The sequence below is a fragment of the Euphorbia lathyris genome, chromosome 1, assembly GCF_963576675.1.
Source record: "Euphorbia lathyris chromosome 1, ddEupLath1.1, whole genome shotgun sequence".
NCBI classification, from domain to species: Eukaryota; Viridiplantae; Streptophyta; class Magnoliopsida; order Malpighiales; family Euphorbiaceae; genus Euphorbia; species Euphorbia lathyris.
Window position 1 is genome coordinate 7,841,379 of NC_088910.1, and position 23,739 is coordinate 7,865,117.

A 23,739-nucleotide genomic window follows, 5' to 3' on the forward strand; every position below is an offset into this window, starting at 1 on the left:
ACTGGTAAAACTCGTATTCAATGTTGCCGATGTATTCCTTTCTAGAATCCTAACTTTTTAATATTCGTATCTATGAAATAAGTCATGAACATGCTTCCAGGATGAGTTTTTCTTATAAATGTTTTTTTTTTTTTTTTTTTTTTTAAATAGAGTTTAATCATCTTTTGTAACAGATACTTTTGCCGTAATCTGAAATTGAATTATAATTCGAAGAGAATTTCCTTTTTGGTATTCGTAAAATCAACATAGTTTATACCATCTTAGTTGTTTGGCATTCAGCCGAATCAACATGGTACTAGTAAAACTCGTATTCAATGTCACCAATGTATTCCTTTCTGGTATTTGTAAAATCAACGAGTTTATAGAATCCTAGTTTTTTGGCATTCAGCTAGTAAAACTCGTATTTGACGTCTCCAATGTTTTCAGAATCATTATAAGATCTGCAGAATCGAGTCTAGATTGTACAATCAAACCTACAATGATTTATTTGTATAAGAATAAAAATACAGTTCCTACTGGATTAAGTGACTGTTGACAATAATCCAGGAGGAATTGAGCAACGTCTGGTTGCTAGAAAACACTAAAAATTCTATGAAAACCGTGTATGAAACTTAGATCAATTTAGCATCGAGAAGCACCTCTTGGATCCGTCAAAGTTTGCTAGGTGGAAGTCCAATTGGTGCTTCTCTTGATCTCTTTTCCACAGTTCTTGAAAGCTGCTTTACTGCATCTTTCGGTCCGAAACGAGGACGACTCAGCCAAATTCCACCATCGACAACCATTGTGGTTCCATTCACAAATTTACCTTCAAAATTCATATTGAAATTATAAGTATTCTTCGAAATTCGAAAACAATATTATAAAAATCACTCAATTTTACACTTTCTAATATTATAACCACAAAACTTAACGCCTCAAAATAATCGTTTACGAGCTCAAAATGGAAAAATCCAAATATTAAAGTTGTTTAAAACCACATTTACCATAGAACCACGTTTTTTGTTTTCCAAAATCATCATTTTCACAGCTTTTTCTCTCTACATATTCACTTTCTCTTTCCTAACCAAATAACACATAAATGATCTCAAAACAAAAAAAAGTTAAAGAATTGGCTTAATACATCAAAAGCCACTTGAACTTATTCAAAAAACTTGATGGGCTTCTTGAACTTACATGGTGTCTCGTTAGTCCCTTTAGCTTGCTTAAAATAATCAATTGGCCACCTGAATTTATTTAAAGTGACCTATTGGCCATAGTGATTCATTTACCCCTTGAAATTGTTTAAAGTGATATACATTGCAATTTGTCTAAATCTTTTTTTAAAAAAAAAAGGCGGCCCGGTCGCACTACGCGTCCCTGCTGAGCGAGGGTCCGGGGAGGGGTCCCACCACAAGGGTGTACTGGGAGCAAGCCTTCCCCTGCCAATTTATTTGGCAAGAGGCCGCTCCTAAGACTCGAACCCGTGACCTCTTGGTCACACGACAACAACGTTTACCGTTGCGCCAAGGCTCGCCCTCAATTTGTCTAAATCTTAAAAAAAAAATCAAAACTTCAAAAATAAAGCCCCGGTTCGTGATTCTAAGTTTTTTAAAAGAAATTAACTTTCTGTTTTGTAGACTTTTATGTCGTTTTTATAGATTTATGGACTTAATACTGACACTTTAAGCAAGTTTAGGGGGCTAACGAGACATCTAAATTTAGGGGGTCAATCAAGCTTTTTGGACAAGTTCAGGAGGCAACCGATATATTAAACCTAAAGAATTAAAGTTGTTTAGAATATCATTTCCACTAAAAGTTAACTTATATTGAAGTGGTCAAAGTTGAGTGACTTTTATGTTAAGTTTTGAAGTACAGTGGTCATAATTTTTCAGCTGAGATAAAGTTCACTGACCATGAGTGTAATTTACTCACAAATTTAAATGGGTAAATTACACTCATACAAATTATGTAGTTTGAAAGTACATTACAGTATAATGAGTCTGCTCGCGAGCTTTCGGCCGAGTTTCACCGTGCTCAAGCTCAGCTCATTTATAAATCGAGTCGAACGCTGAGCCGCTCATGAACGGCTCGACTCATTTACAGCCCTATCTATGATCAATTTGGTAATATGCAAAGTATTACAAGTCACTAACCTGCATCAGAAGTAAGGTAGAGAGCAGCCATAGCAATGTCCCATTTCTCCCCTAATTTATATAACGGCTGGAATTGTTTTCTCTGCTTATTGATCTCATCCGGCACGAGTTTACTCATTCCAGGCGTGTCGCCAATCGGACCAGGAGCAATCCCATTTACTCTAATATCATAGTCTGTGCCCCATTCCAGTGCCAGGTTTCTACCAAGTGCATCAATGGCAGCCTATTTCAAACATATCATTATGCTCACTTTATAATGCCATAAAAACTATGGCTAAAATGCATCGCGGAACTTCATTTTCTTTCAATAAAAAGCCTAATACATCACTCACCCTTGTATTTGTTCAGAAAATTCAACTACCCCCTATATTTTGGAAACGTCTTATTTATCTCCTAAACTTGCTTAAATTCTTAAAATGACCTATTGACTCTTCTTGAAATGACATATTGACCGCCTGAACTTGCTTAAAGTATCAGCACTTTAAGTTGTCCGAAATCTTACCAGGTGGACTTGGGGGGATCAATAGTCCACTTTAAGCAATTTCAGGGATAACTAGAACATTTCCAAAAGATAGGGGGCAATTGAATTCTAGACAACTACACAGACTAAGAATGTATTAGGCCTTCAATGAAATCAGTGAACTTCTCATTTAATTTTAATAAAATCATTTCAGCCAATTTACGTATAAAAAGTCACTAGAATATTGACATAGTAGAAGACAGTTGACTATATCGCAATTAAGTGCCATATTGGGAAGACTGAAGAGTTCCTATTACGATTGGAGTGCATCAAGGTTCTGCACTAAGCCCATTTCTTTTTGCCATTGTTATGGATGAACTAACGAGTTCACTTCAAGATGGTATACCATGATGCATGTTGTTTGCAGATGATATTGTGTTGGTTGATGAGACGAAAGAAGGCGTGGAGAGGATGTTGGAACTATGAAGACAAACTTTAGAATCTAGAGGCTTTAAGTTGAGCCGAAGTAAGACAGAATATTTGGAGTGTATGTTTAGCGGCGATAGGAGTAGGGAGGTAGGGACAATCACCCTAGATGGGAGAGTTGTTCAGACATCGGATTGCTTTCGGTATTTAGGATCTATTATCCAAACGGATAGAGAAGTAGGTGGAGATGTTGCTCATAGGATTAAATCTGGTTCGGCAAAGCGGAAGAGTACTACGAGTTTCCTTTGTGACCCCGGCATACCTAATAGATTGAAGGGAAAATTCTACCGCACGGCAATCAGACCAGCACTGTTATATGGTACTGAGTGTTGGGCAGTAAAACACTGTCACACTCATAAGATGTCGGTGGCGGAGATGCGTATGTTGAGATGGATGTGTGGTCATACGAGAAAGGATCGGGTGAATAATGAAATAATTAGGACAAAAGTAGGGGTTACATCTATTGAGAATAAAATGAGGGAAAACCGACTAAGGTGGTTTGGCCATGTCAGACGAAGAGCGCTTGATGTGCCGGCTAGGAGGACTGAAGAGTGGCAAAGGGATGTAGTGGTGAGGGGTAGGGGGAGACCTAAGCAAACTTGGAGGAGGGTGATCGTGAGTGATATGAGTTTATTGGGGATTGAGGAAAATATGGTAGTGACAGTGATGGTTCATGTTAGCCGACCTCGAATCATTTCGGGACTAAGGCTTTGTTGTTGTTGTTTTTATGGGACATGTCTTACTTTATGGTTGACGTGTGTGCCGTGTGGCACATCACAAATTTCTTTGTCTTTACAAAAAAAATCATATCTTTATTCATCATGACGCTTAGTTGGGATATAGTTAACTATCTTCCGTGCCACATCAACATTCTGATGGGTTTTTATATATAAATTATCCGAAATGACTTTATTGAAATCAATGTGAAGTTCACTGACCTTTCTAAAACAGATCCGAAACTACAATTTACCCAAAAAACTATGCAAGAAATAGAGGCAAAAAATTTCACAAACCTTTGCTGCAGATACATGTATTTGATACTAGGCTGCTGTGTAGTGCAAAGTAGCACTGATGTTTATAATTGATCCCCCTCCATCCGAGGCGCCTCGGCCGAGCCCTCCTTTCTTGAGGTATTTAAGGGCTTCATGGCACATTGTGAAGGTGCCAACAGTATCAATATCCATAACTGTGAATGGCAGTAGAAAAAACAGTAGCATCTGTTAAAGAGCTGTTCTTCTTAAGTACTAATTTGTGAGTTGTTGATTAGCATAATTAAGAGTTCCTTCATTTAAATAAGAGATAAGGTACTAAAATAGGCCTAACGTTTTTGGGGAAGTATCAATATGGGCTCCGCGTACAAAATAACGCCAATATTGCTTAACGTTTAAAAATGAGTACCAATTTAGGCATCGATAACGGAACTTGGCACGTCATTTATATTACTCCCTTAAGTTCTGTCAATTGTACGTGGAGAGAATATGAATGACGTGTCACATTTCGTCATCGAGGCCTAAATTGGTACTCTTTTTTAAACGTTAAGCCTACATTGGTGCTATTTTGTACGTTGAGCCTAAATTGATACTTCCACAAAAACCACAAGTCTATTTTGGTACCTTATCCCTTTAAACAAGGTATCAAGTTGAAATCTTTGTACACAAAAATATTGTTGCAAGAGCTTTTGGTTCCATTATCAGTTCTTCAAGGAGGTTCAGATGAATCAGATCAACATAATAATAGAGTGCAGTCTATGTTGCACGGAAACGGACACTGGGAAACATTATTTCTAAGAAAATTTAGCTAGGAAACAGTATTGGGAACGGAAATGGACACGAAACGTGGAAACGCTAGTGAAGAAGAGTTTACGTGCAACATAGAATGCAATTAACTTGACTTATTCCTAACTGCAGCAATTTTCATGATGTTACTACCCATGTTGCACGGACATGGAAACAGATACGGATACCAGAAACGTTATTTCTAAAACATAACCTTCATAAAATAGCCTTCAAACAAAAACAAAAAAGACACGAACATGGACATGAAACGCTGCTAAAGAGAAGTGTCCGTGCAACATAGGTTACTACTAAATGCCTGCTTGGTTCTCCTTTTTGTAGCTTTATGTTTTTTTGTTGTTGTTTTACTCCAAATAATAAATATATAGTGTGTGATTACGATTTCGAAACAGCTGTTGATAGTTATTTTAGAAGAAAATCCGCTAATATCCACTAAACAGTTGAACTACACAAACCTGAAATCAGCTCTTAATCCGGTCTCCTTTTTGTTTTTGATAAACAAGAATTTTGATTCTTAAACTTAAACTTGGCCAAAAAAAAAAAAGGGAAATACTTGCACGCACCGGGTGTTCCCAACACCTCCCACTGCAATTGCGCCACCCGGTGCCTGTAATAAGACCTCCTAAAAAACATATCAATTTGATTCACAACTTAGACCTCTTTTTGTCAAATACGAAAGTAACTTATGAGTGTTTGGGAACCACGAATCATATGTTGACACATACTTTTGAAGTATTTTTACAAAGAGAAATTTTTTTATGTTGCTGAGTAAATGGATTTGCAAAGTTTATTATGAACATATTGGCTTAATACATATTTAGCCTCTCCAACTTGCACTCAAAGGCGTATTAACTCTTTCAACTTTCAAAACAACTTTTTTGCCCCTAAACTTACTTAAACTGTCATAATATCTAGCCACTTATCGTGGCAGTACCACACACTTTATGACCCACTGGTAGTTCAAGCATGTTGAGGGGGCGGAAATATTCTTTTAAGGAAGTTGAGGCAACGGTAAGGTCTTTTTAAGCACGTTGAGGTGGCAGAAAAATCATTTTAAGCAAGTTGAGATAGCAGAAAGATCCTTTTGAAAGTTAGGAGGGCTATTAGGCATTTGAGTGTAAGTTGGAGAACTAGTTACGTAATGAGCCTAAATATATCTATATGTAAGGACCAAATTCATTATCCATCCGTTTTGTTTCAATGGTTCTGAATCTATGCTGCACAGAAACAGGAACGGTACCGGAACATATATTGTAACGGGAACTAGAATGGGAATAGGAACGGGAAACGTTATTTCTAAAAAGGATATAGCTAGGAAACCGCAATGAAAACAGAAACGGAAAAAGACACGAAACGCGGAAACACTAATGAAGAAGAGTTTCCGTGCAACATAGTTCTGAATCAGATTCATAACATAAGTAACTTGCCTGACTCCTAACTGAAGTAGTTTTCATAATGTGTTACCAAGTTAGCTGTACAAGGCAATCTGATTTCCAAATACAGTTTGGTTCAATCTGATTTCCAAATACAGTATAGTTTTTGGATTTTAATACTATTTATTTCTGAAGAAAATTCCTAAAGTAAGGCCCGATTAAAAAAAACTCCGAACTTAATGTTCATGTTTGGATTGTCAACGTACAAAACCAGTGTTCAAAATTAGGGTTGTAATCGAGTCAAGCCGAGCTTTGGACTGCTTATGCTCGGCTAGTCAAAAAATTGACAAGCTCGAGTTCGAGCTCAACATTCTGTTTGCTTGTGAACTGCTCACGAACTTTACTCTTGAGCAGCTTCTTAATTCTGTTCATGGCCTTCACACGCAAACAACTCATCAATTATATTTGAAATTTCTTTAACAAAACTACGTTAAAACAACCTAAACAACCTACAAAACTAGGTTGTTTTACATTTCCCCATTGAACCAAGCTTTTGACAAGCTCGAGTTCGAGCTCAACATTCTGTTTGCTTGTGAACTGCTCACGAACTTTACTCTCGAGCAGCTTCTTAATTCTGTTCATGGCCTTCACACGCAAACAACTCATCAATTATATTTGAAATTTCTTTAACAAAACTACGTTAAAACAACCTAAACCTACAAAACTAGGTTGTTTTACATTTCCCCATTGAACCAAGCTTGCTAACGAGAGTATTCATGAACATTATAATCGAACTTGTTCACGAAAGTATAACAGAGTCTGCTAGAAAGACTTCAATTCAAGTTTCACCGTGGTAAAACTTGGCTTGTTTATAATCGAGGCAAACAACGAGCTCCTGATTTACAGCCCTATTCAAACTACTGGTTTCAAATGCAAAGAACCTATTGATTGAATCAGTAGGTTCAGTGAGCATCTGACACACCTTTACCAGTTGAAGCAGCATCTGAGACCCAAGCCGTGAGTGTTCTTTGCAATTGAAAACAGCTTTGCAACTTTCAAACGGGCCTTATTCAAAGAATTTTCTTCAAAAAAAGCACTATTCTGAGAAAAAAAAATCCAATTGTTTTGAAAACAAACCTGTTCGAAATCCATTTGGAGATAAATCCTCAGGTGATACAAGAAAATTTCCAGCTGCAGAATTAACCAGAATGTGAACCCTCCCAAATTGTTGAAAAGTTGACTCCAATACTCTTTTCGCATCTTCCTGTTTCCGTACATCCCCAGCAAAACCAGCAGCCTGCAAGTTCAACAGCAAAATCAATGGCTGAATTAGAATCACAGAACCCTAAATTCAATCCATGAGTTGCTAAAAGAGAACTAATCCAATCCAATCCAATCAAAACCATTAGATTTCATGAAAAATTAAGACCTGGAAATGAACTCAGATGGAGAATCTCATCCGAGTCAGAAATTGCATACCGGAATTTGAAGGGATTGGAGCTCGGAGACGGCAGAATCCAGGGCTTGTTTGCGTCTGCCCATGATGGCAACAGAGGCACCATGTTTTCCAAACTGTGTTGCTATCTCAAATCCAATTCCTGATCCACCTCCTGTTATCAGAGCAACCTTTCCTCTCAATATATCTGCTTTAAATGGAGATTCCATAGCTCTCTCTTTCTCTATCTCTCAATTCTTCAACAAGAAAAACTGTTTCTCTCACTTCTTCTCAACTTCTCCACAAGAAGACGAAAGCTACAGCGGTGACTACTTCAACACAGTGGCACGTGGTATCCGTGTGCTTGTTAACTTTACTAGGGGTTTGGTATTCTATTGCGATACAGATAGAGATAAAAGTTGGAACAAGGATAAGGATAAATAGTTGGGATAAGGATAAAAATATGATAGTGGAGAATTATTATTCAATATTTGGTATGTGGGATAGAGATGAGGATAAAATAACAAATCACTATTTTAATCTTATTTAAACTAAATAACATTAATTTGAGGGATAAAATGGACTTTTCCATCCTATTAAAATCGCAGGAGCTTATCCCACCTCCTTATACCACCCCCTCCTGGGTATATGATTTGAGGGATAAGAAACTTATCCCTCATCCGTCTTACTCTTCTATCTCCCAAACAAACATGAGATAACTTATCTCGTGTTTTTTATCCCTATCTCACCTCCTATATCTCTTCTAACAAACACCCCGTTAGAGAATAACAAATGGGATAAATTAAAAAGAAGGATAACTCATACATTTTAATTAGGGCGAGCCGCTCATGAGCGGTTCGGTGGTCGGCTCGATAAAAGCTATGTTCGACTCGACTCGATTTATAAACGAGCCGCTTGTGAGCATGATTTATTGGTTCGGTTCGTAAAGGAGCCGAGTTTGAGCAGACCAAAACTTGCGAGCAGACTCGATTAGAACATTTATGAACAAATTTTAGTTTTGTAGAAAACTATATAATTTTGGGTTAGTTCACAAATATCTAAACTTAATATTATTTCATTTGCTATTAGATGAGTTTGTTCACAACATAATAGATGAGTAATAGACGAACTATTTGTAAGCATCTTGTTTATTTATTCACGAACTTTGTTTGTGAGCTTGTTTATGTACACAATTAAAGAGTTATTTGCGAGCAAACTTCACAAGTATAGTTAACGATTTACTCACAAACAATTCATGGTTAGATAATTTTCTTAATGAACCAAGTCCAAGAGGATTTGGGCTCGAAACAAGTTCGAAGCTCGGTTCGAGCTCGTTGAGCAAGCCAAAACTCGGCTCGTGCTCGAGCTCGAGCTCGTTAATTTTATAGCGAGCCGAGCTTCAACAGGTTAAAGTTCGGCTCAACTCGATTACAGTTCTAATTTTAATCATTTTGCTCCTTAAAACATCTTATTAGCCCATACAATACCGTTAAACTGTATAAGACACCCTTGTTTTACATGGTAGTGTTTGCATAGATCCTGATAATCACGTCAATTTGATCATTCACCATTAAATTTAGGCTGATTAAGAAACGTATTATATAACTTTCCCGAGTTGCAGCGACCAAAAAAATATGAGCCAAACATTTATCTATCCAACCAGGGACGGAGCCAGCCTTAGGATTCGGGGGGCCGGAGCCCCTGCCACCGGCTCCGCTCTTTAGTATTGGTCGATTTGTCCCTTGTAGCCTCCTAAAATTCGTATATATTAACTCTTTGTAGTATTATTTTAATGGGAAAAGTACAAAAATAATGCTTGTGGTTTGCCTAATTTGCAAACAGATGTATGTTGTTTAAAAGTTTGTAAATAGAGATCTGTGATATGATTTAATTTACAAAATAAGATGTTTCAAATTAAACTATTAAGTTCTAGTTACAACCAATGACAATTTTATCTTGAAAAAAATTATTCTTACATATCGACAAAACACGGTCCTTCCTCCAAAACGTTGCTCCCTAAATTGAAACCATATACCATATGATGAAAATTTTACGTTTTTCACTAATTTCATGGTTTATGAACTAAAATTGATGTTGAAGTTCATTTTACACAACTGCAGTTTAATTTTTGGATGTGTATTTTGTCAATATGTGAATGAAATTTAAAAAATAAAATAAAAATATTATTGATTGCATCAGAACATAACAATGTAATCTGAAATAACTTATTTTGTAAATCAAATCATACCACAGACCTCTATTTGCAAACTTTTAAACTACATACCTATGTTTGCAGATAAGGCAAACCACAAACATTATTTTTGTATTTTACCCTTATTTTAATATTTAAAGATAGATTGGATGGTTAAGGATACATATTGAGAGATTCTATGTTGAATTCTCTCCAACATCATTTTCTTTTAGAAAGTTTTTATTTATTTTAACTTTATTTTTTACTAATTATAAAAACATGTTACCATTATTAATTAATTTAAATACTCTTTATTTTGATAATTTTGAATTTATTTTTATTACGTGTTTACCATTAAAAAAATAAACATATTTAATTTTCTATTAGTTTAATGCTAGTTTTTAAAAAATGATAACATTTGTACAGTTTTAACACATTTGAGGCTAAAAAAACTTGAAAATTTACCCTCAACCACACGGCTAAAATTAGCCCCCCAAATCTAAATTCCTGGCTCTACCACTGTATCCAACCATAAGATAGATCAATCCCAATGGCAAAATATAGGATTACTCGGTTAGGGAGAGGGGCAATTTTTCACGTGCGTTTGTTTTTTTTTTTTTTTGCTAAATTGAACTTGTTCAAATTTTTTTTTTTTTTGTATATATGTGTGTTATAATTTGAGTCAAGAACCAATTTTTAAGTATTAATGTACAATTTCTCAAAATTAAGCTAGATTTTATTTAAGATTCCTAACATGTAAAAAAAATTTAGATTTAGAGAGGGCTGAATAGGTAAAAAAATTAAAAATTTGGATTTAGAGAGGGCCGGAGGGGTCTGGCCCCCTAGATCTCTCCGTCCACACCTCTGGCCTTAATTAATAATTTTTAGGGTAAATTCCAAAAAAAACCCCTGTGGTTTTATCGATTTCCAAAAAAACCCATGTGGTTTGTTTTTACCAAAAAAAAAGGACTGTGTTATACGCTGTTACCCGAAAAACGAAAAATGGCTTAACACCGTTAGTTTAGATGACGTGGCAAGAGGTAAAACAGGAAAAACCAATTATTTTTTATTTTTTTTTAGGGTTAAGGTGCAAAAATACCCCTAACGTTTTGGGTCTGGAGCAATTTTACCCCTAACGTTTAAAATGGTGCAATTTTACCCTTAACGTTTGTAGCCAAGAGCAATTTTACCCCTAACGTTGATAAATTGGATCAATTTCAGAAATAATTCATCAAACTGTCTTCTCGGTCATGAATCTTATCATCTACACTTCATATATGCGTCATTTTATCAGTAACAAATCATAAACATATGCTGGGATGTGAAAAAAATAAAAAAATATATTGTCTTTTGTATGAATTAGATAAAAAAAAAATTCAAAAAATTCACCGAATTTGTAAATATTAATCTCCAATTCTATTATTAAATTACAAAAAAACATGAAATTCTTTTTTTAGGATGAATTGATATGAAATTGGTGCAAAATAATGAATAAAAATATATGTGTTTTATAATAATATCTGAAATTGACCCAAATTACCAACGTTAAGGGTAAAATTGCTCTTGGCTACAAACGTTAGGGGCAAAATTGCACCATTTTAAACGTTAGGGGTAAAATTGCTCCTGACTCAAAACATTAGGGGTATTTTTGCACCTTAACCTTTTTTTTTATTTTTCTTTCTCTCTCCTTCTTTCTTCTTCTCTTTGTTTGAGAAACCGCAGCTCCCCTCTCATGGCTGACGGTCCTCCTTGCTCCACCCCTTTCTCTTCTCTGTTCTTCTTTCTTTTTCTCTTAAAATAGAACCAGTCCTGACCGAGCTTCTCATTTTCACAAAAGCTTCTCATTGAAGTGCTTTTTTTTGTTAATGGAGCGACAGAAGTGCTTTTTTGGTTGATGGTGGCCTTCGTGGAGGGATCTGAAACATACTTCCTACGCAGGCGTGCCACATCTGTGGATCCAAGCTTTTCTCCTACTCTTTCATGGCTTCTGGCGGCGGAGTCGTGGAAATGTAACTAAAATCAAATCTAAAGCAAAAATTAAGAACAGAAAAAAGGAAATTGAAAGACACAGATCATTAATTCAGAACAAGAATTCTCATCATTAGCTTCCTCTACCTGAAGTTAAAGAAAATTACACAGTGAGGCAGAGACAACAAACTGAGCAAAAGAGAAAATTGTGCTCCTCTCTCTCTCTCTCTCTAAATAGATCAAAATTTGAACATTAACTAGAAAAATTGAGCTCAGAATCCCAAAATGCTTATCGAAATGAAGAAATTTGGAGTAGAAAATTCTAAAAAATTGATAATCTAGAATTAATTAGTTGTTCAGATTATGTCTGCTCCGTGCTTTCTTCGCTCATCAACCGTCTTTCATCCTCTTCGGAGTCTCAGTCGCAGACGATTGGTATTTGTCTGATTGGCCTTCGCGAAGCTCCTCCTTCCATGGCCGCTGTCTGCTCCGTGCTTTCTTCGCTCATCGACCGTCTTTCTGTGTATTTTCTGACTTGAAATTTCTTTAGTTTTGATTGATCTGATATTTTGATTAATAAGAAGAAGAAGAGAAGAAGACAAAGAAGAGAGAAGAAGCTTAATTTATTGTTAGTTTTGCTGAAAATATTGATTTTAGTTTTTTTTTCTTTTTATTATTTTTTTTCGGACCGTTTTACCCCTTGCCACGTCATCCAAACTAACGGTGTTAAACCATTTTCCGTTTTTCGGATAATGGCGTATAACACAATCTTTTTTTAGTAATAACAAACCACAGAGATTTTTTTAGAAATCGATAAAAAACACACGGTTTTTTTTAAAATTTATCCTAATTTTTTTTTATGTAGAATAGAAACTCAATTTATGGTTTTTACTTAATCTTAAATGATGATTTTCACGGTTTATATTCCTAATTGTCTTTTGAACTTTAGTTTAGTCGAGTTCGGAGAGCCGAATAGTATTAACTATTTTTCCTTGAATTAGGAACTGAGGTCTGCAAAGTTCTGAATTTTCCATAACTTGAAAGTAATTTTGATGTACAGGAAATATTTTGCTACAAAATTGAAGAAATCCATAACTGAGGTTTGCAAAAGGTCTTCCCTTTCCTTCATCTGAATACAACAATGGAGCAAGAGGAAGAAATCCTGGTTGATAAAAACTTTCCCCTCTTCTTCAAACCTTCCAGAAACCCTAATAAAACCCTTCAACCTGCTAAACCCCCGAAACCTGTCCAAGAGCCCGTAATTCCCCAAATTGAAAGAGAAAAATCCACAAACCCTAACCCCGATTCAATCACAGCCTCCACAGCTTCGTTTTCCGACCTAGGTCTCGCCGAATGGGCCATTCAGACGTGCAAGGAATTGGGAATGAAATGCCCCACTCCAGTTCAATCTCACTGCATCCCCAAAATTTTAGCCGGTAAGGACGTGCTAGGTCTAGCCCAGACTGGTAGTGGTAAGACGGCGGCTTTTGCGCTGCCGATCCTCAACCGTCTGGCAGAGGTTCCTTATGGGATTTTCGCGTTAGTGATTACGCCGACTAGAGAATTGGCGTACCAATTGGCAGAACAATTCCGGGCTCTTGGGTCTTGTTTGCATTTGCGGTGTGCGGTGGTTGTTGGGGGTATGGATATGCTGACTCAGGCGAAGACCTTGATGAGCAGACCGCATGTAGTTATTGCTACGCCGGGGAGGATTAAGGTCTTGTTGGAGGATAATCCTGATATCTCAGGTGTTTTCTCTGGAACCAAGGTAAGTAATTTTGCCTTTTAATCTCTGTTCTTATTTGTGTAATTGTTGAATTTGATCATTGTGAAGTCTTTTTTTTTGGGAGGAAATTAGGTGTCCTGTGAGATATTTTGATCTAGTTTTATTGTGTTCCATCAATAATAGAACAGAAGAATGATTGAAATGAATGATTTTGATAGGAAATATTTTTATCTAGTTTTGATAGGAGAAACTTGCGCTATGCCAAAGTCTCCATCTCCCTTTGGCACCCATATTTTCTCTTCTATAAGCATTGCGGCAAGTCCTACCTAAAAGTATGTTTAAATGTATGATCAAACCTAAGCCAATACTCGTTATCCACTTCAAAATCGGACATAAAAGTCCCTCAACTTTGCCTTTTACTAACATAAAAGTCGCTTAACCAATTGCCTCTCCAAATATCAGTTAACCCTCAATTGTAATTATGTAATGATGATGTAAATGATATTCTAAGCAACTTTAATTCTTGAACTTTTTGGTTTGAGGTCATCTATTTGTTGTTTGGTTAGGATATAGAAAGTGGATGTTTAGAGAGAGAAAGCTCAGAAAATGGTGATTTTGGAAAATCGGAAACTTGGTTCCATGGAAAATGTGGTTCTGAGCAACTTTAATTCTTAGACTTTTCAATTTTGAGATCATGAGCGGTCGTTTTCATGTCGTGGTTATTAGTTGTATACTTATACGGTCAGCCCTTTTTTTTATCCGGACTCTAAAAATCCAACGAGTCACACACTAACAAATTGTGGGATGTCTTGATGGAAAAGAAATTGCACCTCTTGCTTGAACTAACTTGCATGAATTTATGGTAAGAAAAGTGGAAACAAGACCAGATATAATTTGATCATTATGAGCAAATCCAAAATCTGTATAAACAGAACCAATCATTCCTTCCCAACCGTGGGAAGGAGGGTTCGCATTAATCATATGCTAATCAGTACTCTGTGGTTTGCGTCTTTAGCAGGCCTATGGTCATGGTATAAAATATATTTTTAGAGGCTCATAAAGGTCCCTTCACATTTACTTTCATAAGAGACTTTTGTGTTAGCAAATGGTAAAGTTTAGGGAGTTTTATATCCGGTTTTGAAGTTCAGGGTCATAATGAAAATAAAGTTAAGTTGAGGGGCCATGGGTTTAATTTACTCATCACTTAAGCCAAGTGGATGTTCACTGGTCCAGGGGTGCGGAGGTTTATGTGTGAGTTGATTTCTCTTTTGTTTTTGTGTTTTCAGTTCTTAGTTTTGGATGAAGCTGATAGAGTTCTGGATGTCGGATTCGAAGAGGAATTACGAGTAGTATTCCAATGCTTACCGAAAAATAGGCAGACTTTATTGTTTTCTGCAACAATGACAAGTAATCTAGAGTCGTTACTTGAGGTTTCTGCTAACAACGCATACTTCTACGAGGCCTACGAAGGATTCAAGACCGTTGATTCTCTTAAACAACAATATGTTTTCATACCTAAGAATGTGAAGGATGTTTATCTTGTACACATTTTATCTAAAATTGAAGATATGGGTATCCGATCCGTGATAATATTTGTCTCGACCTGCAGGTAAACTTGCCTCTTATCCGAAAACTCTTGTCATTGTTTGTCGATGTTTCTCATGATGTAGTCGTAGTTTTTCTTGTGTTAAAATCCCTGCAGAGTTGACTTCTGGTTCTGTTCGTTAGTTGATTATCCTGTTCCTTTTCTAGTATTTAAATAGTCGTAGTTTCGGGATCTATTCGTTACTAATTCTTTTCTGTAACGTGGAAGCAGAACATGCCACCTCTTGAGTTTATTATTAGAAGAGCTTGATCAAAAAGCGACAGCATTGCATTCGTTCAAATCGCAGTCTTTGAGGCTTTCTGCGCTACATCAATTCAAATCCGGACAAGCTTCTATCTTAATTGCAACTGATGTTGCTGCTCGTGGTTTGGACATTCCTACTGTTGATCTTGTTATTAACTATGATATTCCAAGGTTATAATCGTCAAATATCTCCGTCCTTGTCCTGAAAAGGTTCGTAATTGGGATTTTAACTTTTAAGTTGTTTCTATTGCAGGTTTCCTAGAGATTACGTTCATCGTGTTGGGCGTACTGCTCGAGCAGGCAGAGGAGGCCTGGCTGTAAGTTTTGTCACAGAGGTATATAAATGAAGCTTGCAACTTTTTCGTTTTTTCGTTTTGGGTTTTATATTACAATTTTGTTCTAATTCAAACAATTGAAGGACCTTTGTGCTGCTTGTATTTCACTTGCTTATAACTTAACTTTACGACGTAAATTTTGCAGAATGACGTAGATCTCATCCACGAGATAGAAGCTGAGGTCGGAAAAAAAATGGAGTTATTCGAATGTAAAGAGAAGGAAGTTCTTTCAGAAATTACAAAGGTAAGATCTTGTACACGAACTACATACAGACATAGAAACGTGTCCTATGCGCGCTAAATGGTTAATTCCAGAGTCGAGAGGAAGTGGATTCATTTTTTTTAGATAATTGATATATCTCTGAGAGGAGTAAGAGATAAAGTGGATCATTCTTTGATTATATATTTTCGCAGATTTATAAAGCCAAACGCGTGGCAACAATGAAGATGATGGACGATGGCTTCGAGGAGAAAGAGAAGGAACGAAAAAAGCAAAAGATGAAAACTCTAGCAGATAAGGGATTGCTGAAGAAGAAAGGTAGAAAGAGAAAGAGAATCAATTCAGCGAAACAGTAGATCAATGCTCGTAAACTGCTCATGTGTAAGTGTGATCTATACTTCAATCCTGCATTCCCACAGCCTAAGCGCCTTTTCTCCATCGGAGCCAATGAGTAAACTTTGTCTTAGGTAAGAAATTTTCTTCGGATAATGCAGATATGAGAAATGCTGATATACCGGCTGAATATAGGCCTCGGAAGAACTGTATAATATGCTTCAGGTTTAATTTATCAATTGCAACGGATTCAAGCGTGCGATTTTGATCTTTAAAAGGGTATATTTCAATGAAAATTCAAGTTGAGAGCTCAAATTTCATGTTCGTTTAATTTATCAAATTTGATAACAGCAATGAGCACGGTTTTATATGATGGTTCATGTTAGCCGACTCCGAATCATTTCGGAACTAAGGCTTTGTTGTTGTTGTTGTTGATAACAACAATGAAGTGTTTGAAGCACATATTTCCAATTAGATTGGATGAAATAGATTTCAGGTGGAAGTTCACTTTAATCTATTTTTAACCTAATTAGATCAGAAATAGTGAGGAGTCCATTTTTTATTTCTTAATAGATCGAGAGCTTAATTAGTGATTTTAGTAGTTTAGGAATATAATTGACTTTTGGTCTATAGTTTAGGGATTCGAAAGGGAGAAACAGTCGGAGATGACTGAAAGAGGATATTATGATATCAGCACCCATTGCCCGATTAGTTTGGATAGGACGTACGAGTGGTAAGCTTAACGCATTCGCTAACCCCGGAATATGAAATAGCACAAATAGAATAAAATAAATAGAGCCATGCGCCTTTACGTACAACGGAGCTCACAAGCCTAATTCAGCCGATGAGCATTAATCGAAAAAAACTAGTCAGAAAAAGAACTATCCTCTTCTAAAAGACCTCACAACACATGGGAAAAAGAACACATCTTTCGACTACTGAGCTATACTATTAAAGTATAGTAGTCTTACACTCTTTCTTCTGTGTAAAGATTCATTCTCTACTTGCTCCGGTCTTCGTCCCTTCTTTATCACTCCCGTAGAGGAGATGACTCTGCGAGTAAATACTCTCTCTTATATAGGTAATTTCTGAAGAGATAAGATATAGCATGTGTGCCTAGACTGGCCTTGATAGCTAGTCTCAGTTCCAGCTAGTCCAATCTTACTGGGGAGAAGGAAGTTACGTCCAATTTTCCCGAGTTTCGAATTCGCTTTTTTCTTCCATAGTAGAAAGACTTGGCTTCGGGTTGCTAGAAATGGTCTTTCCTTACAAAAATGTTGCATTCCTTTTCATTTCTTTTGCAGGAATGACAGTAGGATGATCTATTGAGGGACACGGCGGGAGAGGTATCCCCGCCATAAGCACGTTGCAAGCAACTCTTTCAAATATAATCTAAGGCAGTGAAGCCCCGAACGTCTAGCCAGCCGTACTAACTAGTAGGATCCAATGCAGTCTTCCTTGGTTAGCCTTGAGGGCGGCCAGAGTATCCGTCTCTTATCTTAATAAAGAAAAAGCATCCGCAGTTAGTGGCGGATGTTAACGTTAAACTTAAATAGTTGGAGCCTACCCAGACCTACCTATACAAATATGTAAAAGAGTATGTATCTAGCTTAGAGGATAAATTAAGGGTAATCCCTAGCCTGTAGAAGTAGAATAAGACCACTCGCTTTTAACTAGCGAAGCGGATCTTTCGGTATCTTAAAAAAAGGGTACCTTGCCTCATGGTTGATTGTTCACTCCTGCACATGATGTCTCTCTTAGTGCTTAGGCAGATCATATTTTGCAGGTTGCCCTAAATATATATATATATATATATTACTTTTGATTGTCTTGTCTCGCCATAACAAGCTGTGAGCGAGATGGGCCCGAACCTGCTCTCGATCATGGTAATGGATTCTCATCTTTCAGCTGGGTTTCAAAAGTAAATCCGGGATTTCGAAAGGTTTGTTAGCCATACACTCCAATACCCTCTGCACACTAACCTTGGTGGTCAAATTGGAAATATGGATGACATCCGGACGTGCTATAGTTGCATAGCCAAAAGAAAGGCGGGCAGAGGATGCGAGATAGATATAAGTGTTATTTGTTGGATGGGACGGACTTACTTCCTTAAACAGGAGGCTGACTAGAAGATGGATATTGCGGAACGCTAAAAGGGGCTGCTCGGGTATGCTATTATATGGCGGATTACAGATAGAAAAAAAGCTTATCGAATAGGCAATTAAGGGTCCCGGGTAAGATCGAATCAGTTCCGAGAAGCATACTTTCCGCCTGGGGAAGATAGAAGTAGTTCGAAGGTGGCCACATCTCCAACTTACGGTAAGACGGGCACCCAACTCTTACAAAGCCTACTCCGATTGCAAAGTTTAGAGATCCGATTGCTAATTTGAGAAGAATGATGGACTAATTAATTTTGACTCTATAATTTAGATAGTCAATAATTTTTTATAAACAACCCTATTATAATCATAGTTAGGGATAAGATACAAAAATACCCTAAGTTAGGACCAATTTTATCCTGACGTTTAAAATGGTGGCAAGCTGGGTCAATTTTATATATTATTGTAAATGCAGATATTTTGTTTCTTATTCTGCACCAATTTCGTATCAATTTGTTTCTGTGATTTAATAATAGAAAATGGAGGTTAATATTTATTAATTCAACGAAATATTTTGAAATTTTTTTTATCCAACTCATAAAATAGACAATATATTTTTTAATTTTTTTTCACGTCTAATCATATGTTTATGACATGTCACTAATGAGTGATAAAATGACTCACACATGAAGTGTAGATGACAAGATTAATGACCGAGAAGACAATTTGATGAATTATTTCTAAAATTAACCAAACTTGACAACGTTAGGAGTAAAATTACTCTTAACTGCCAACGTTAGGGGTAAAATTGCATCATTTTAGACGTTAGAGGTAAAATTGCTCTTGGCTATAAATGTTAGGAGTATTTTTACACCTTATTATGATTTTAATTTACTCAAAATCTATCCGTTTCATAATAAGTTTTAGGCCGAATGCTCTCCCAGCCTTCTTAACTTGTCCAAATTGGTCATTTTACCACTCCAACTCATGAAATCTCCTATTTACCCCATAACTCCATAAAAGTAGTATTTTTCACCCCCTCGACTTGTCCATTAACCCCCCAACTCATAGAATGTTCTATTTACCCCCTTAACTCCACAAAAGTGGTATTTCTCACCCATTGCAATCCGTTATCGAGGCCTAAATTAATATCATTTTTTAAACGTTAAATCTATATTGGTGCTATTTTATACGTGGAACCTAAATTGATACTTTCCCAAAAACCATAAGACTATTTACTTTCCCAAAATATTATTGTAATAAACGCATGAAGGATCAATATAATTATCAAATTAAAACAAAATAAAAAAGTTGATATTAAATAAAATATTTTCAAACTCATTTGAATAAGTCCTATTAATTTTGCACTATAAAGGGGTAAGAAATACTACTTTTATGGAGTTAATGGGGGTAAATATGATCATAAGAGGTGTGAAATACCACTTTTATGGAGTTAAGAGGGGTAAATAGGACATTCGATAAGTTGAGGAGTGGTAAAATGACCAATTTGGACAAGTTAAGCGGGTGAGAAAGGAGGCTGGAGGAGCATTAGGCCTAAGTTTTATATTATTTGTCACTTTAAATTTTAAAAGTATGTTTTTATATATATATTTTTTCTTTATTTTAAGTTTTTAAAATATGAAATAATGGTCAAACCAATTAAAATTTATCCTGCTTGAAAACATTTAAGTTAAATTTGCAACATTTCATAGTTAGGGCTATATTGACACTTATTTAAAAACATTAAGATCAGATTTGATCCTCGTACCTTTTCCCAAAAAAAAAAAAAAGGTTTCTACATAAATATCATAATTAAATTTAGGCTTAATATCTTTCTAGCCCCCTCAAGTTGGCCCAATACTGCAATTGACCCTCCGTACTTACACTTTTAACAGATAACCCCCCAACTTGCTTATTTCAAACAAATAACCCCTCAAATAGGTTATTTCGGGAGTTTTTTTGCCCTTTACTTAATGTATCACTAGATTAGTTAGATGTAGCAACCGATAATTTGAAATCTTTTATTTCTGATTTAATATTATGTTAAATGTTTTTTTAGGTTTAGGGGTTATTTGTTCTAAATAAGCAACTTAAGGAGTTAGTTGTTCCAATTGAGCTATTTGAGGGATTATTTGTTCCAAATAAGCAAGTTGAGGGGATTACTTGTTAAAAGTATACATACGGGGGTCAGTTGCAGTATTGGGCCAACTTGAGGGGGTTGGGAGGGTATTAAGCCTTAAATTTAAAATTATGACTAAATCATATTATCAAATTTTATTCTGAATATGTCATTATTTTGCATATATAATAAGTTAAGTATATTTTTACACTCTAATTTAAAATTTCTAAACTTCAGTTTATAAATCCTAAACCCTAGATAAAATATCCAGACCCATAATTTATAAACTCAAATTCTTAAAATAGATTAAAAGTAATGATTTTATTAGTTTGACATAATGGGAAATTAAAACTTGATGTAACTCTAGATAATTTTTTAAATATGAATTTGTATGTAAATTTACAAAAAAAAAAAAAAAAACACATATAAGTGAATCTAACTGGATTAAACCACTCAAATGAAATTGGGTCAACCGTTTCAAGATTAACTCAACCGGTTTAAACAGTTTTGACCAGTTTATAAAGGTAAAAAAAAAACTGAACATCCTCCAACCCAAAAATATGACCGGTTCCGATTGAACCGAAATTGACTCAATCAGTCCGATCCGAATCTAACAACTATGAGTAAAAAACACAAATTGATAATCATGTCAACTAAATTATCCTTATAAATCGTGTTATATCTTTGTAAATCGTGTTTTCATGCCAGAATTTAACAAATCCACTCAGTCACGGTTGTATATCAAATTAGGGATCTAGTTCGTCAAATTTGGGGGTGCACTAGCACTCCCAATCGATAGGCCGAACTATTGTCTAATAGATTTCGACAGCCAGAGATGCATCAGACCCGTTCACCCCCTCTCTCTATGTCGGAAAACGAATTCCGACTTTGATTAAGAATAATGACACCATGATTAGACAATAACCAATTGCACCTATCAAACCTAATTAGATTTGAGAAAGAAAAATTGGATAAAAGAAATAAAAGACTTGATTTTACTAATTTAGACATATTCGTCGATTTCGTCACACAATGAACACGAAATTCTAGCTCTCACCTTGAATTTTCATCGAAATATACCATTTAAAGATCAAAATCGTCACACTTGAATCTGTTGCAATTGATAAATTAAACGAACACAAAGTTTAAGCTCTCAACTTGAATTTTCATTGAGATATACGCCCTTTTAAAGATCAAAATCGTCACGTTTGAATCCGTTGCCATTGCTAAGTTAAACCTGAAGCATATTATACAGTTCTTCCGAGGCCTATATTCAGCCGGTATATCATCATTTCTCATATCTGCATTATCAGAAGAAAATTTCTTACCTAAGATAGTTTACTCCTTAGCTTCACATCACAGAGCCGATGGAGAAAAGGCAGCTTAGGCTGTGGGAATGCAGGATTGAAGTATAGATCGCACTTACACACGAGCCGTTTACGAGCACTCCCCTTGTTGAGATATCTATTTATCCTATTGTTCTGATTTATTTGTTTTTGTTAATTCTCGTTTCTAGTATGAGTTTTTTTTAAAAGGAAATTATATTAATGAGCCACCAAAGAGCAAGCATTTAACAAAATGGAAGGAATAAAACTCATTACATCTTCATTAAACGTGGGACAAGTGTTAGAACGAGAAGACAATGCAAATGCGTGGACTAGGTCATTGGCGTATCGCTGAACGAAGCTCGCTAAGAAGGTGGCTTGAAGTGACATGATTAATCTGTCTTAAGTCCAATAGTCCACGTGACAGAGCAAGAGAAGATGTAGACAAATTAATATATATATATATATATATATATATATATATTGCTTTAAACAAATTTGGATAAATTACACCCATGGCAACTGAACTTTACCCATATAACATTGTGGCCACTGAACTTTACACTTTTTAACATCGGTGACCACTCCACGCCTCAAAATGACTGCTAACGGTCTGAAATAAAAAAATCAAAGATTTAATGATATTCTAAGGAACTTTAATTCTTGAAAATTTTCGTTTCGGGGTCATTTAGACGTTGTTTGGTTAGGAGAGAGAGTGAATTTTTAGAGAGAGAAAGCTCCAAAAAATGTGATTTTGGAAAATGAAAAATGTGGTTTCATGGTAAATATCGTTCTTAACAATTTTAATTCTTGAATATTTTCATTTTGAGATCGTTAATGGTCATTTTGAGGACTTGGTTAAAGTTGAATGGCTACCGGTATTAAAAAGTGTAAAGTTTAGTGGTCATACCGTTAAAAATTGAAGTTCAGTGACCACAATGTTAACATGGATAAAGTTCAGTGGCCATGGGTGTAATTTACCCAAACAAATTTAGTGGACTAACACTATAAACAAGTTTAGAAGATGAATAGGAAACTTTAAACAAATTCAGGTGGCAAATATATCAGTTTAAGCAAATTTATTCAGAGGTCTAACGAGACATGCCGTAAATTCATAAAGTGAATCAGTTTTTTTGGCCAAATACAGATGCTCTGGATGTATTAATCCTATAACATTTTTATCAAAAATCTTACATCTGAGAAAAGAATACAGAATTTCGTCTATTTTTCAACTCCTAGTGTAGCGTTATGAGAGAAATATAGATTCGATCATCAAATACTAGCTAACAAGTGAATTAGCATTACTCCTCGCCTTCATCAACACAAGCTGAAACCAAAATGAATAAGCAATGAATTTCGTTTATTTTCATGTTTCTTTTATACCTTCTTTCCGACCTTTATCATTGGATCGCAGTAAAAATTGCACTAAAATTGCAGAAAAACGCAGTAAAAATCACACAAAAATCGCTCTGTAGTTGTCTCCGCACAAATTATGTTCCACATAAAATATGTTAAGTGATAGTTGTCGCAACCGGAATTCTCCGGGCGCGGACGCCGGGCGTTAAAGTTTTTGGTTAATTAATAGTTTTTTTTACGTTTTTTAACTATTTTTTAGAGTCGCTACCAATCAAAATTAAGGTGTGATTGGACACCAAAATTAGGTGAATTCTAATGGACAAGAAGGTCTGCGAAATAAAGATTTCAAGTTCGTTTGTCGGTTACGTGTAGGGAAGAAAACTTCGAGTAATCACCCTACCCCGCCCAAAATTGGTACTAAAAGATGTGATTTTTTTATATTAAACTTACTTGATTTATTTGATTAATTTCCCTTTAGTTTATGTATTTTTTTTATAATAAAGGAGTATAAGTTTGGACAATTTAATTCAACTGAATTC

The 23,739-nt window shown here is 35.7% G+C and overlaps 1 protein-coding gene and 1 pseudogene across 1 annotated transcript; one reads left to right on the forward strand and one right to left on the reverse strand.

Moving 5' to 3' along the window:
- Nucleotides 1-106: 106 nt before the first annotated feature.
- Nucleotides 107-7,995, reverse strand: LOC136220975 (peroxisomal 2,4-dienoyl-CoA reductase [(3E)-enoyl-CoA-producing]-like; annotated as a pseudogene).
- Nucleotides 7,996-12,816: 4,821 nt separating this feature from the next.
- On the forward strand, nt 12,817-16,563 carry LOC136220984 (DEAD-box ATP-dependent RNA helicase 36-like). Its single transcript, XM_066008860.1, has 6 exons — nt 12,817-13,606; nt 14,851-15,173; nt 15,381-15,584; nt 15,667-15,748; nt 15,894-15,992; nt 16,163-16,563. Exons 1-6 carry the CDS (start codon nt 12,980-12,982, stop codon nt 16,322-16,324), a joined length of 1,497 nt encoding a protein of 498 aa, XP_065864932.1. The 5' UTR covers nt 12,817-12,979; the 3' UTR covers nt 16,325-16,563.
- The last annotated feature ends 7,176 nt before the right edge of the window (nt 16,564-23,739 follow it).

What these genes read in the sequence shown, in the direction of transcription:
- LOC136220984 (XM_066008860.1), top strand. Translation starts at nt 12,980, where the DNA reads ATGGAGCAAGAGGAAGAAATCCTGGTTGATAAAAACTTTCCCCTCTTC. An exon ending in ATATTTGTCTCGACCTGCAG is followed by an intron (nt 15,174 to 15,380) that starts GTAAACTTGCCT and finishes ACGTGGAAGCAG; the next exon opens with AACATGCCACCTCTTGAGTT. An exon ending in TTCTTTCAGAAATTACAAAG is followed by an intron (nt 15,993 to 16,162) that starts GTAAGATCTTGT and finishes ATATTTTCGCAG; the next exon opens with ATTTATAAAGCCAAACGCGT.